This window comes from Schistocerca piceifrons, chromosome 1 (assembly GCF_021461385.2).
Source record: "Schistocerca piceifrons isolate TAMUIC-IGC-003096 chromosome 1, iqSchPice1.1, whole genome shotgun sequence".
NCBI lineage: Eukaryota > Metazoa > Arthropoda > Insecta > Orthoptera > Acrididae > Schistocerca > Schistocerca piceifrons.
In genome coordinates, this window is record NC_060138.1 from 1,248,414,521 (window position 1) to 1,248,430,319 (window position 15,799).

The following is a 15,799-nucleotide window of genomic DNA, read 5'->3' on the forward strand; positions in this document are numbered from 1 at the left end:
TGTTGGTGAAATAACCTGACACAGCTGTGTGGAATTTGAAGCTACGGAAAAGCGTTTGGAATGCTATCATTGAACGAGCGCTGGTGAGGTGTCTCACTTCACTTTGTTACCAGACACTCGCTGTTTATTGCTTACAGTTATTCTGTTTTTCTTATATGGAATTTATGGGCATTGCTCCATTCTGCTCTGGTCTGATGTAGTAACATTGTTTCCATATTCCAAATAAAACACATCCGTTCATTACTGAGACACATGCCTATGAACACCGGGCTATCTAGATTGTTTGGTAACTGGTGTTGGGTGAGTTCATTTACCTCCTTTGTCCTAAATACTCTGCTTCGCGTGTGTATCATGGTTTCTTGCTGCTGCATGGGCGGTTTCATCCTTTCAGGATTTTTATCTTCAGTCTCACGTTTGTGCTTTTCGCTTCAGCTGCTTTCTTCCAAGGTTTTAAATTTGACCAAGGTGATTGCCGCCACGGTTCTTAATGCCGACAAACGCGGATTCCGCTGCCTTTTTAAGGTAAGTTTGCATATTCGCACCATAGCTTATTCTGCCACTTAATGGTATAGGTAGGTCTGAGAGACAAACTTTTATGTAATAATTACTTTTTCATGTTTTGCAGTTAATCTGATGATGCGGTAAGAGCGTGAAACGCTTTATTAGTCAACAAATGTTGCAGCACAGACTGTCTGTTTTGGAATTGACAGGGAGTTTATTCACACACACACACACACACACACACATACACATACACACTCACACACACACACACACACACACACACACACACACACACACACACACACACACACACGTGCAGTTCATCGGGACAATGAGCAACAGTGCCCAGAAATGAAATAAAACAGAAATAAAATAAAACAGATCCAGTCTCCCAGTACTACCACAGTTTTCGGCAGTTCTTCCTTGCTCATAAGGCGAATGTCGGTAGCGGAAAGATGCGAACTTCGTATGTACACATACCCAAATATCTCTGACACACTTTCGACACTCAACTTTTTGTCAGAAATTAAATTAGAAATAATGCTCATACCCTACTTCTGCATATAGTAAACTCTCAACTTTCTGTGTTTGATTACACTAGAAATAGTGCTTGTCTCCCGGTTTTGTCCACGGTTTTCGTGAGATTTTCATTGCACAGAAGGTAAACGGTGAAATTAGAGATTCGCTCCCAAGTATACCTAATTGCGGCTTCCTTGTCTTTCTGCCAGCTATCGTGCCGTTTGGCTTGAAAGTCCGAAGCCGTACAATGTCTCTACTTAGCGAGTGTAAAGTAAGCCGATGAAAGTAGTTCATTGCTTCAGAAGATTCAAAATTTCTAAAGGCAATGAATGTTATGAAACATTCCAAGCAGAAATAAACAAAATCAGTAAGATGCAGATGGTAAGGATTGTCAAGAATAACGCAAAATGATGTAAGTCTAACAAAGATTTGAAGAAATTACAAATCGCATTGTTTGAAATGTACTTGCGAGAAGCTATTAAGAGCTGCAGAATGAAGTATGAATCGATCATAACTGGCGATAACTGTCGTGAATGATCATATAGTAATTACCTCAAATGAGGCAGGTACAAGCTGCATACTGCGAAAACTGATGAACCGTGTGCAGATATAAGGTTCGGAAACAGGAATATTGGTGAAAAATTGTCTGACTGAAACCAGGAAACTGCAGCGTAAAATAATATAAACAATATAAAGGGAAAATAAGTACCAAATAGCTTTGCTGCAGATGATGAAATTAACAGCTCTGGTCTTTAAAAAGGCAAATAAAATAAAAATATGAAGCTGCTTTTGGTACTTGAGATGAGAAACGAAAAAATTTTGACAAATTGTCAGATAAACACTGTGCTGGATACGGTCCATTGATGAACAACATCTGGCTTAAGCGGAAAACGGAAAACTATCAACTCTCATGATGAATCTGATCTTGATCCTTAGATGACCGACTAATGAAAAAAGATATATAAAAATTAATACTCACAGAGAAATTATTGGGCCATTTATTACTTACAGAAGAAGTACATTCTACTTGACAACAGAGGAAAAGATTTATTACCACTGTAAATGGACAACGTTACATACGCTTTTCTGGTATGAGATGTGCATTTAATTAGGAAACAAGACAGAAATGTTATAACCACAAAGGATATGAACAGTAAAAATGACAGTGGTAAATATATGTTATGAGAATGTAGCTAGTTATCGAAAAGAACGAATTAGTATGTTTCTAATAGGAACCCGACCAAACTTCACACAGTTGGAAATAAGTATATACGACCGGACGATTTATCTGGCGGAGATGGTATAAATTATAAGGGGTGATTCAGGAGGAAAGGTACATGCTTTGACAGGTGATACTACAGGTGATTGTGGACAAAAACTTCCAATAAACATATGCCCTTTTCTTAACCGTCTCCGGGTAATCCAATGAAAATAACTAGGAAGGGGAAAGGTGCAGGTGACGTTAAATTAAGATACTGTTAAGTTATGGTTAATTTAATTGTGTAATTCCTCACAGAAGATTTTCAAACAGTCCGCCGTCAATTTCAATGCATGTCACTGCTCTTGCAGACAGGTGTTGTGTCACCGATCGGAACAGAGGTTTGCATTTCTTTACCTGGGCACAAGCATGTAAAATACGAGCGAGAAGTACCTCTCTTGTATCCACTCCGCGATCTTCAGCCACCCCCACAAACAGTAATGCAGTGGGGTAAGATCGAGTGACCTCGGTGGCCAAGCAATGACTCCACGGCGAGCGATCCACCGACCAGGATACGTTGTGTTGAAACAAAGTATCACTGGCCGTACGGAATGTATAGGAGCTCCGACATGCTGAAAGTACATACGAGCTCATGTTGCCAAAGGGAATATCAGCCACGTACTCTGGTAACACATTTCGAGGAAACTCAAGATACCGTGTCGCAGTAAGACGGTTATCTATAACAACTGGACCGATGAGTTGGTCATCAATAATACCGCACCACACGTTGCCTGAGAAACGTCGTTGAAAATTCGTTTCCACAGTAGCGTGCACATTTCCATTTGGCCATACATGAGATTTGCGCGTGTTGTTGATTCCGTTACGGGTAAATGTTCACTCATCAGCGAACAGGATACGTGGAATTAATCGCTCATTGGCAATGATTTATTGACAGAATTCTTACCGGGCTGCAGCATCTCCTTCATGCAGATGTTGTACACTCTGCTGATGAAAGGGGTACAGACCGAGCTCGTGGACTGTGCGTATCACTCGTGTTTGTGGAATGCCAAGCTGGGCAGCAATTCTTCTATAGCTAGTCGTAGGGTTGCATTCCAGTATTGAAGAATGTTCTCAACTTCATTAAGAGTTTGTTGTACGGGACGTTCAGAGACAACATTTACGCTGGGAAGCGTACCACGATCACGCAATCCGTGAAACACCCGCTTAACACATTTCTATCTGGCACTCTGCGATTCGGAAATCGTTGTTGGTATTCTCGCACAGCAGCTGTGGAATTCCCACTGGACAAACCATAGACAAACACCATGTCAGCATACTCGGCATATGTGAAGATCCGTGGCATTTTCACTACATGAAACTGTATTCGTTGTTCACGTAACAACACCGTAGTACCGCGCACTACAACAAGGACTGTCGGACTGAGACTTGAGGTAAACAAGTGCACCATGCACAACTGAACTGCGTAGTGACACGGTTACTAAGGTCGACGCTACACGTTTCCCGTTCCTAGTCGTCTTCATTGGTTTACCCGGAAACAGTTAAGAAGAGAGCATATCTTCATTAGGAGTTTTTTGTTCAGATTCACCACTAGTATCACCACTCAAAGCATGTACCTTTCCACCTGACTCACCTTGTATACAGAAAGTTTCCTCTTTCTATTAATGAAAGCAGTAACAAATGTTGTACAGTATTTCCTGAGATTAGACTTCACAGATAGAAATAAAAACACTGCGAAGACCTTAATTTACAATATGTATACATACTGTTATAAAACAGAGTAAGTGTACGACCGCCAAAGACTAGAAAACAAAAATGACGAATAGATATGTCAAGCATAACAGGGATTTTAAGGATATTTACGGAGAGAGTAATTGGTATGCAGTAATAGATTTAGTTAATGCGTTCTTGTACCTTGGGCAAATGAAAACAAAGACTGGACGGACAGGGCGTAATTATACTAAAGATAAAAACTACATTTTTGTCATTCTGCTAAGCTCAATAAATTTTCAAAACTAAACTTATGATCTCTCAGGTTTTCTCTGCGCGACTGATTCATTGGGCCCTTCCGAGTGTCCGCCGAGTTGTTGTTTCCATTGTATTCACAATATTTCGAATACCGACCCAGCAATTTTCTTCGGCAGTTGTGAATTTTACTGTTTTGTGTACTCGGTATCCGGATTCACGCAAAATCTGGAGCAATTGAAGAACATGGACGGGTTGTGCACCAAAATATTGTGCGTAAAATGGAAACAAACACTCAGCAAACTACACAGAATCACGATAATAAACTTACGATGTGTATCAAAAGGAGAATTTATAATCAGTGAGTCTGACCACCTTTCATAGATGGCAACAACACAAGTTTTGTCTAATGACAGTCAGATATGGACTTTTAATGAGAAGAGCACTCAACACCCGATGATCACTTAACAAGGATTATTGCCAATTACAAAGAAAGAGAGGGACACTATCCGATCAAACGTATCCGGTTAGTTGGATCAGTGTTCAATGTTCCGTCGACAACGAGGTCAGTAGTGATTAGTACAAGATCTGATGAGGGAAGGGTGGGGAAGGAAAACGGTCGTGCCCCTTCAAAGGAACCATTCCGGCATTTGCCTGAGATGGTTCAGGAGAAACACGGAAAACCCAAATCAGGGTGGCCGAACGCGGGTTTGAACCGATTTCCTCCACGAATACGAGTCCAGTGTACTAACCACTGCACCACCTCGCTTGGTAGAAGGGTGGAGTGTGTCCAGACTTCGCCTTTAGTACGGCTTTAACTACTCTAGCATCACTTGCAATGAAGTGACTAAATCTCACTGGTGGAAAGGCAGCCCACTCACCCTTAATAGCCGAAAGCAGAGAGAGTAATGATTTTGGATCCTGGGTTATGGAGCGAAGTCGATGCTACATCTCACCGTGAAAGTGTTCATTTGGTTTCAGGTCGGGACCCTGGGCAGGCCAGTCACTTTCAGGATTATTATTGCCCACAACCCATTGCATCACTGATGCTGCTACATGACAAGGTGCATTGTCATGCTGAAACAGTCATCGTTTCCGAACTCTTCCCCTACTGTACACAGTATAGAATGCTACGAAATGTGTTCATATGCTTCCGTATTTAGTATCTTATTCAATACAATAACCACGGAAAACACCACCATACCTTAACACCAGCACCTCTGTACCACACTGTTTGCGGTGCAACAGATGGCAGGTAAAGTTCTCCATTCATTATCCAGACACAAACCCTTCCATCGGACTTCCACGGGGTATAACATAATGTATCACCGCAAATCACTCGTTTATACTCATCCACTGTCCAGCTGCGTGGCTGTTTACTTCAACATGAGCTTCGGCTAGCACTGAATACAGAAATGTGTGGCTTATGAGGACCTGCTCGACTATTATAACCCATTCTTTTTAACTCACTAAGTTCAGCCACTCTGTTAGATGGACTGCTGGTAAAACTCTGGAGCTCACGAGAGAATCCTTCTTCTGATTTTAAGCGATTTTTAAAACCACCCTTCACAATCCTTTACAGTCCCTGTTCGCCTGAAAGTAAGATCTACCAGTTCTTGCTTCAGCTGCGGATTTCCTTCGCGTTTTCACCTCACAGACATCTCATCAACAGTTGACTTTGGAAACCGAGAGTTGAAATGTCCGTAATGGAATTGTTATTCGGATGACAGCCAATCACTAGTCCGCGTTTGGAGTCACTGAGCTCTCCTGAGCGAGCCGTCTTCCCTTACTGCTCTTCTGCTGACAGCACGATGTTCACTACCTCCTTTTATACTGGTCGTTCCGCCTCCCGTGACATCCAGTCGTCAATTCCACATTGCTTATGGTTGTCCGGATACTTTTGAACAAACATTGTATGGATAAAAAAACTTACTGGGGCTTGGCATGTATCCAACTGAAGGCATACTAGCTGTATCGGGAAACTTCTACGTTTGATCCCAAGAGATGAGAAAACTGAAACCATGATTTAATGTCAGAATAACTTTAACGAACGGAAAATCATGGAGGCAAATATTTCTTAGGAGGTATCAAAGAATGTGCTAATAATACCCATGATAACTGGAAATACATATTTTTCCTGACGAGTCAAGTTTACCAAGATCACTAGCAATTCCTTTTATTACTATGACCGTTTTCGAAAGATCTACGCTTTCATCTTCGGATCGTTTAATATTAGATGTTATTAGAAGATCCGACGATGACAGCTTAGATCTCTAGAAAGTGGCCGTAGTAATAAAAAGAATTACTAGCGATCTGGCAAACTTGATTATTCGGGAATACTATGTCTTTTAGGTCGCCCCATGGGCTAATGCAATTTTGAAAATAAATAACTGGAAAATGTATTGAAATGTTTCGTAAGAAATGAGGCAGGTGGCGGTGGCGCTGCATTCCAGTTGCACATAGATAGGCTAAAGTAATTGAAGTCTTGAATGTATTGAAATCTAGCCAAAGTGCTGAATAATAACAAGTAAAAAGATTTTCAGGATCATATAAGATTAATAATTGGCGGTTTTTTGCTTTACAGAGATTCCCAGACCGTCAACGCCACCGAAGGCTACAGAGATACGAAGTGGTTCCTCGAAAGAAGGTATGTCCTAACAAATTTGTACACGAGCGCTTCTACAAAAGATGTAAATCTCGGCAATGAGACATTTATGATGGTGCAATATTGCTATTTAAGCCTTTGTTCCCGGAGATTTGTTGTATCTACCGTGATTAACCATTACCCTAAATACCATATCAACTATGAAATGTTAGCTGTTCATTCTTCTAGTCAACTTTCTGTCATTAGACATGTGAATGTTAGAGCTGAAATCTCATTCTCACATGACAATGCGCCGGTGCTAGGTTTTAACAGAGATAAGCCACTATAGCAGCTCACAGGTACTACAGGTGCTCCCAAACGATACGTTTCAGCAGCACGATGCTATCTTCATGGTCCTTGTATCTTTCTTAATTTTTTATTCATTTTTATTAGTTTAAGACAGACAATAGATTCAGCGGCAAGTCAGGGTTGCAGTTGCATCCCCCATTGGGCAGTGATTTAAACCATATATACGGCCCATCTATCAGTTCACAGCTCAGTGTGTGACAGACTGTACTTCCGATTCCACCCTTGATTCTTTTTTGTTTTATAAGAGGGAATTGAAACGTCTGTAAATAACGGCCGGCCGGGGTGGCCGAGCGGTTCTAGGCGCTACAATCCGGACCCGCGCAATCGCTACGGTCGCAGGTTCGAATCCTGCCTCGGGCATGGACGTGTGTGCTGTCCTTAGGTTAGTTAGGTTTAAGTAGTTCTAAGTTTTAGGGGACTGATGACTTCAGCAGTTAAGTCCCATAGTGCTCAGAGCCATTTGAACCATTTTACTTTAAATTTGTGGTAAGGTCTTATGGGACCAAACTGCTTAGGTCATCAATCCCTAAGCTTACGCACTACTTAACCTAACTTAAATTAACTTACGCTAAGGAGAATACTCACACACCCATGCCCGAGGGAGGAATCGAACCTCCGACGGGGGTGGCCGCGCAGGCTGTGACAAGGCGCCTTAGACTGCACGGCTGCCCCGCGCGACCTCGACACTTGTGGTAGGAAGAACCGCTGCAGTTACGTCGTCAAGTGAGTTTGAATTTCCCTGATTTTCTTCTCGTGAAATGTGTGAGTGGCGAAGTGGAATGTTTCCTGCATGTTTTTGGACCGTATGCGATCCGAATTGTAATAGTAACAGTTAACAGGGGCGAACGACGTCTGTGGAGAAGTGTATGGTCAAAAGGTGTGCAACTGATGAGCAACTGACCGCGCAGATGAACCAAGAGGCTACCAACAGTGTCTTCTCAATGACCGTTCAGCGATCGATACTGCGTATGAGCCTCTGCAAAAGGCACCTGTTTCATGAACCCATGCTTACTTCTGTTCATCGGCTACGAAGGCTGAAGTTTGCACGCCAGCATCAAAAATGGTTCAAATGGCTCTGAGCACTATGGGACTCAACTGCTGAGGTCATTAGTCCCCTAGAACTTAGAACTAGTTAAACCTAACTAACCTAAGGACATCACAAACATCCATGCCCGAGGCAGGATTCGAACCTGCGACCGTAGCGGTCTTGCAGTTCCAGACTGCAGCGCCTTTAACCGCACGGCCACTTCGGCCGGCCGCCAGCATCACAACACGACCTTCACTTAGGGGCGACAGGTGGCCTTTTCAGACGAAAACTGCTTCATGCTGCATCAGACATATGGCAGTTGGACCGAGCGAGGTTTCGCAGTGCTTATCGCACTGGATTCGTATTCGGAGAACGACGGTTCAAACCTGCGTCCGGCCATCCCGATTTAGGTTTCTCGCGGCTTCCCTGAATCGCTTAAGGCAAAAGCCGGGATGGTTCCTTTGAAAGGGCATAGCCGATTTCCTTCCCCATCCTTTCCTAATCCGAGCTTCTGCTCCATCTCTAAAGACCTCGTTGTCGACCTGACGTTGAACGCTAATATTCTCCTTCTCCTCCTCCTCCTCCTCTAGATGGCTGTTGGCCCGTAGGGCGAGAAACTCTGCAACAATAGCTAGAAGTATCTAGGCCCAAGAAGGGAATGTTATGGTCTGGGGAATGTTTTCGTCGCTCTGGAACAGATTAATACAAGAATGCATCCACGCCTGGGGACGATGTCCACTCAGACATGCAGTTTGTTCTTCTTCGGCACTATGACATCTTCCAGCAGAACAATGCAACTAGTCACACAGTTCGCAGAGTACAAGCATGGTCCAAAGAGCACCAGGCTGAGTTTACCGAACTCCCCTTGCCACCAAACGCCCGGAAGTTAAACCTAATCGAGAATCTGTGGGTCCCCCTCGATCGGGCTGTTCGGTGATGGATCATCAACGAGAAACCTATCACGGCTGACCACTGCGCTGCCGTCGGCATGGCTCTTCATCGTTTTTGGCACCTTCCGGAACCTCACTGACTTCCTGTATCTCGCAGCGGTCCGCTCTACAAAAGGTGGCTATTCAGGTTTTTGATAGCTGGTCACAGTGATGGGACTCGGCAGTGTATTTCCGGTAGTGTAATCAAACAGTAACAAAAAATGTTTAAATGTGTGTGAAATCTTATGGGGTTAACTGCTAAGGTCATCAGTCCCTAGGCTTACACACTACTTAACCTAAATTATCCTAAGGAGAAACACACACACTCCGCCGGGATCAGCCTCTCAGTCCATGACTGCAGCACCCCAGACCGCTCCTCTAATCCCGCGCGGCGAAACAGTAACAGCTCTTGCAAGTTTGTACTAGCAATGTAGTACATTTCTTTTTGTTGTGGGCATATTGTCAGTCACGACACAAAGTGCCAATATTCTCCACGTATTCCGGTATTTTATTTTAAAGCTTTTCGTTGTCATTTCAGACTCATAGAGCTTTCGATGTAATTCTCCTGATAATTTGCACTAAAGAGCCAAAGAAACTGGTACACCTGCTGAATATCGTGCAGGGACGCGCGAGCACGCAGTAGTACCGTACCACGACGTGGCATGGACTCGACTGATGTCTCAGGTAGTACTGGAGAGAACTGACCATGAATCCTGCAGGGGTGACACCATGAATCCTGCAGGGCTGTCGATAAATCCGTAAGAGTACGAAGGGGTAGAAGTCTCTTCTGAACAACACGTTGCAAGGCATCCCAGATATGCTCAATTCATATCTGGGGAGTTTGGTGGCCAGTGGAAGTGTTTAAACTCAGAAGAGTATGCCTGGACCCGCTCTGTAGCAATTCTGGACGCGTGGGGTGTCGCATTGTCCTGCTGAAATTGCCCAAGTCCGTCGGAATGCACAATGGACAAGACTGGATGCACTGATCAGACAAGATCCTTACGCGCATGCCACCTGTCAGAGCCTATCTAGACGTATCAGGGATCTCATATCACTCCAACTGCACACATCCCACACCACTACAGAGCCTCCACCAGGTTGAACAGTCCCCTGCTGGCATGCAGGGTCCATGGATTCATGAGGTTGTCTCCATTCCCTTGCACGTCCATCCACTCGATACAATTCGGAACGAGACTCATCCGGTCAGGCAACACGTTTCCAGTCCAATGTCTGTGTTGACAGGCTCAGGCAAGGCGTAAAACTTTGTGTCGTGCAGTCATCAAGACTACGGTCCATCCACGGTAGCTGAGTGGTCAGCGCGACGTAATATCAATCCTAAGGGCCCAAGTTCGATCCCCGGCTGGGTGTTGAGTTGTCGTAATCATCATTACTTCACCCCCATCGATGCGCAAGTCTCCGAAGTGGCGTCAAATCGAAAGACTTGCACACGGCGAACGGTCTACCCGACGGGAGGCCCTAGTCACACGATATTTACATTTACATCGAGGTTACATGTGTGTGCCTTCGGTTCCGAAAGCCTATATCGATGATGTTTCGTTGAATGGTTCGCACGTTGATACTTGTTGAAGGCCCAGCACTGAAATCTGCAGCAACTTGCGGAAGGTGGCACATCTGTCATGTTGAAAGATTCTCTTCGGTCATCGTTGGTCCTGTTCTTGCAGGATTTTTCTGTGGACGCAGTGATATCGTTGATTTGATTTTTTACCGGATTCCTGCTATTAACGATATATTCGTGAAATGGTCGTACGGGAAAATTCCCACTTCATCGCTACCTCGAGATGCTGTGTCGCAACGCTCGTGCGCCAAATTCAATTAAGTCTTAATAACTGCGATTGTAGCAGCAGTAACCTACCTAACAACTCCGCCAGACACTTGCTGCCTTATACAGGCGTTGCTGACTGCAGCGTCGTATTCTGCCAGTCTACATATCTCTGTATTTGAACACGCATACGGATACCAGTTTCTTTGGAGCTTCAGTCTACATCAGGAACATCATAAATGTGTCACACAGAAAAATATATTTAATTTCTGACATATGTCCATAATAGTGTTGCGGGAAATTTTCTGCAAGTTCAAAGCCCAATGATTCAGATATTTATTAAAAACATATACCATCGATAAAGTACCTGAAGTTCATCATATACCTTAAAACTGTTGAATGGTTAGCTGTATTTTAAAGTAAGTTTACGATATAACTCAACTTCAGTAATTCAGATTATTCGTGGATAAAGTCTTCAGCCCAAAAGGTTGTTTGGCTTTTCATACTAAAATGCCCGAAAAAGAAATCAAAGCCGCGCGGGATTAGCCGAGCGGTTGAGGCGTTGCAGTCATGGACTGTGCGGCTGGTCCCGGATGAGGTTCGAATCCTCCCTCGGACATGGGTTTGTGTGTTTGTCCTTAGGATAATTTAGGTTAAGTAGTGTGTAAGTAGTGTCTAAGCTTAGAGACTGATGACCTTAGCAGTTAAGTCCCATAAGATTTCACACACATTTGAACATTTTTGAAGAAATCAAAACACTCAGCCGGCCGCTGTGACAGAGCGGTTCTAGGCGCTTCAGTCCGGAACCGCTCTGCTGCTACGGTCGCATATTCGAATCCTGCCTGGGGCATGGATGTGTGTGATGTCCTTAGGTTAGTTAGGTTTAAGTAGTTCTAGGGGGCTGATGACCACAGATGTTCCATAGCGCTTAGATCCATTTGAACCAAAACACTCAGAAGACGTGGTCGGATGTCACTGTAACTTCATACACGTACAACCCAATTGCGGATATATAAATGATTCTAGTTACAAATCACTGTGACAGAAGCCCGCCCTACTAGCCGCGCGGTCTAACGCAGTGCTTCCCGAGCGCCCGGCGGATTAGTGTCGAGATCCGGTGTGCCGGCCACCCTGTGGATGGTTTTTAAAGCTGTTTTCCATCTATCTCGGTGAATTCGGGCTGCTTCCCCTTCTTCCGCCTCAGTTACACTGTGCCGGTGATTGCTGCGCAAACACTGTCTCTATTTACATGTACATCATAAATACTATACCACGCAAACATTTGGAGTTACACGCGTCTGGTATGAGACGTTCCCTTAGTGTCTGTGTGTGTGTGTGTGTGTGTGTGTGTGTGTGTGTGTGTGGCGGGGGAGAGGAGGGAGGGTACTCTGGGGGCCGAACCGCACAATAACCCTAGATAGATGATTAGATATTGTAATCACTGAAATAACCTCACAAGAAGTTTCTTACTTTTTTCTCTCCCGCCAGTAGGCACTTCACTTTTTTGTTAATTAATGTGTCTTTAATATATTACTGTCGACGACGGGAACAAAAAATAACCAATGGAAACAATACTGTTTTCCGACATGAGATACTTTCATTTGTTGCACGATGTACATTTTAACTTATGGAAGACAAACTGAGGGGTGTTTAAAACTCGCTTCTGTATTTTGGCTAAATCAACTTCCTTTACATGGATCTCTCCGCCTCTCTCTCTCTGTCTGTCTCTCTCTCTCTCTGTCTCTCTCTCTGTCTCCAACTGTCTCTATCTCTATGTCTACCTCTACCTCCCACATAATTTTACACAAAATTACGGTTACGTCTTGTGGGTCCTACGACTCATCGTCTCAGGCTAGTACTTACAGGATACACGTGGTTCTGAAAATCGCTTTAGTTCCTACAACAGGCCACAACCTACGCACTTGCATATACACAGTGGTGATACAAGTCATGGGATACTTCCTAATATCCTTTTGCCCGCCGTAGTGCAGCAAGTCGCCGTGGCCTGGACTCAACAAGCCATTCGAAGCGCCCTGCAGAAATATTGAGTCACGCTGCCTCTATAGTCATCCATAACTACAAAAGTGTTGCCGAAGCAGAGTGTTCTGACATAGCGTATTGTCGTCCATAAAAACTCCATCGTTTTTTGACTAAATGGAGTCCATCAATGGCTACAAATGGTCTCAAAGCAGCCGAACATAACAGTTTCCAGTCAAGGATAGGTTCAAATGGATCCAGTCCATTCCATGTAAACACAGCCCACATTACTGTGGAGACAGCACCAGGTTGCACAGTATATTGTTAACAACTTGGGTTCATGGCTTCGTGGTTCTGCACCACAATCGAACCCTACTATCAGCTCTTAGCAACTAAAATCAAGACTCATCGGATCTGGCCATGGTTTTCCAGTCGAGGTCCAACAGATATGGTCAGGAGCCCAGGGGAGGCGTTACAGGTTATGTCGTGCTGTTAGCAAAGGCACTCGCGTCAGTCGTCTACTGCTAAGGCCCACTAGCTACAAATTTCTCCACACTGCCCAAACAGGTAAGTTCATCGTACGTCCCACATTGATTTCTGCTCATATTTCAACGGTGTTGTTTGTCTGTTAGCAGTGATAACACTACGTAAACGTCACTGATGTCGGTCGTCAAGTGAAGTCGTCGGGCACTGCAGTGCCCGTGGTGAGATGCAGTGACTGAAATTTGCTATTGTAGGCACATTATTGACACTGTATGTATCGGAATATTGAATTACTTAACGATATACGAAATGAAATGTCCCATGCGTCTAGTTACAACTACCATTCCGAGTTCAAACTCTGTTAGTTCCCGTCGTACTACCGCAATCATCTCGGAAACCTTTTCACATAAACCACCTGAGTACAAAAGACAGCTCCACCAATGTACAGAATTTTTACACATTTTGTACGTGATACTACCGCCATCTGTATATGCGCATATTTCTTTCGTCATCTCAGTGTGCTCGACCAGCTTGGCTCATTAATACTCTGGTTGTGTTTACCATGAGAATTGACCAAAGCCTAAAAGTAACCATTTACGCTCCCTTTGAAGTTACGATCGACTGGACTTACCGGGTGATCAAAAAGTTAGTATAAATTTCAAAACAGAATAAATCACGGAATAATGTGGATAGAGAGGTACAAATTGACTAACATGCTTGGAATGACATGGGGTTTTATTAGAACAAAAAAAATACAAAAGTTAAAAAAATGTCCGGCAGATGGCGCTTCATTTGATCAGAATAGCAATAATTAGCATAACAAGGTAAGACAAAGCAAAGATGACGTTCTTTACAGGAAATTCTCAATATGTCCACCATCATTCCCCAACAATAGCTGTAGTCTAGGAATAATGCTGTGAACGGCACTGTAAAGCATGTCCGGAGTTATGGTGAGGCAATGGCGCCGGATGTTGTCTTTCAGCATCCCTGGAGATGTCGGTCGATCACCCCAAAGCCAATAACCGCACGGACTGAGGTCTGGGGACCTGGGAGGCCAAGCATGACGAAAGTGGCGGCTGAGCACACGATCATCACCAAACGACGCGCGCAAGAGATCTTTCACGCGTCTAGCAATATGGGGTGGGGCTCCATCCTGCATGAACATCGTACGTTCCACTAGGTGTTTATCAGCCAGGCTGAGGATGATGTGATTCTGTAACATATCGGCGTACTTGTCACCCGTCACGGCTGCCCGGCGCCATCTGTCGGACATTTTGTGGACTTTTTTTTGTTCTAATTAAACCCCATTTCATTCCAAGCACGTGTGTCAGTTTTTACCTCTCTATCTACATTATTCCGTGGTTTATTAAGTTTTCAAATTTATACTGACTTCTTGATCACGCAGTACTTACGGCTGTCTGAAACATTTACAGAATCTGGTAAATATAATAGCGTGTGAGATAGGACTCGTACAATTTAGGAGAAAACTCCAAAAACTAGGTTCGATGTGAGAATTACTCCAGTGAAGCGCAAACGGCGATGTATTCTGACCAACTTCCTCTATAGGGGACTCTCTGGAATGTAAATATAGTACTCAAGAGTAGAACGGAACACTCTGCAACATTAAGTGTAACCTGTGAATATATATGTTTGATCAATATATACATCATCGACACAATGGATTACCATACAACAGAAGATTGTATTCAGAAGCCGTCAACAGTTAGGAGTACCAAGCAGAAACGTGTTTACAGACTATTCATCAATTGCATCTGCATTTGCACTCCTGATAAAAGTTTTGATTAAACTCTCATAAATTTTAGAGTTTGAATACAAGCACATTATTAATATCATGCAGCTGGAAGGAAGCGTTCTGAATTGTGTATGAACTCCACAAATTGCCCTTAAAGTTTCATCAGCATGCGCTGATTGGAAAGTTTCCAGTTTCATCTATCTATCTACTACCTTTATAGCGCATCACAAAGTGAATTTATATGATGATGATGCTGCTGTAACATGATTTAGTTCATAAAATGACATTTCCATCTTCACCTTAATCAGTTTATGTGCTTAATAAGTGAACATCAAAAATCCCTGTGCCTGTCAGCTGATAACCGCAATGTCTGCATGATGCACGCGACATATACGGGGCGGGTCACTAACTATCCACCTGGAATAACTCCGAAAGTATGATAGTAGCTGAAAAGTTTGTGTGACAAATGTTGCATGGCACAATAGGGGCCATAATATGACGTTTGTTTTTTGTTGCTAGGTGGGGTCGCTTCAGAGATATGTAAGTCAAATTTGTTTTTAAATTGGATGTTATAGACTGGTACTTATTTTCTGATAGCGGCTATCGAGGCGAATCCATTGATGTGTAACAGTGAGGCCTTTGAAGGTCAACGAAGGTCAAAAAGGTGGCATGAACGTCGATTTGCAAGAAGGT

The 15,799-nt window shown here is 43.6% G+C and overlaps 1 protein-coding gene across 2 annotated transcripts in view; it reads left to right on the forward strand.

The window, feature by feature from the left end:
* LOC124803267 (lachesin-like) overlaps positions 1-15,799 on the forward strand; it is a 299,773-nt gene that overhangs the window by 200,314 nt on the left and 83,660 nt on the right. For both annotated transcript variants that reach the window (XM_047264454.1, XM_047264459.1), the window contains exon 6: positions 6,789-6,851. In XM_047264454.1, the coding sequence (XP_047120410.1) occupies positions 6,789-6,851 (63 nt within the window). The remainder of the gene's footprint in view (positions 1-6,788; positions 6,852-15,799) is intronic.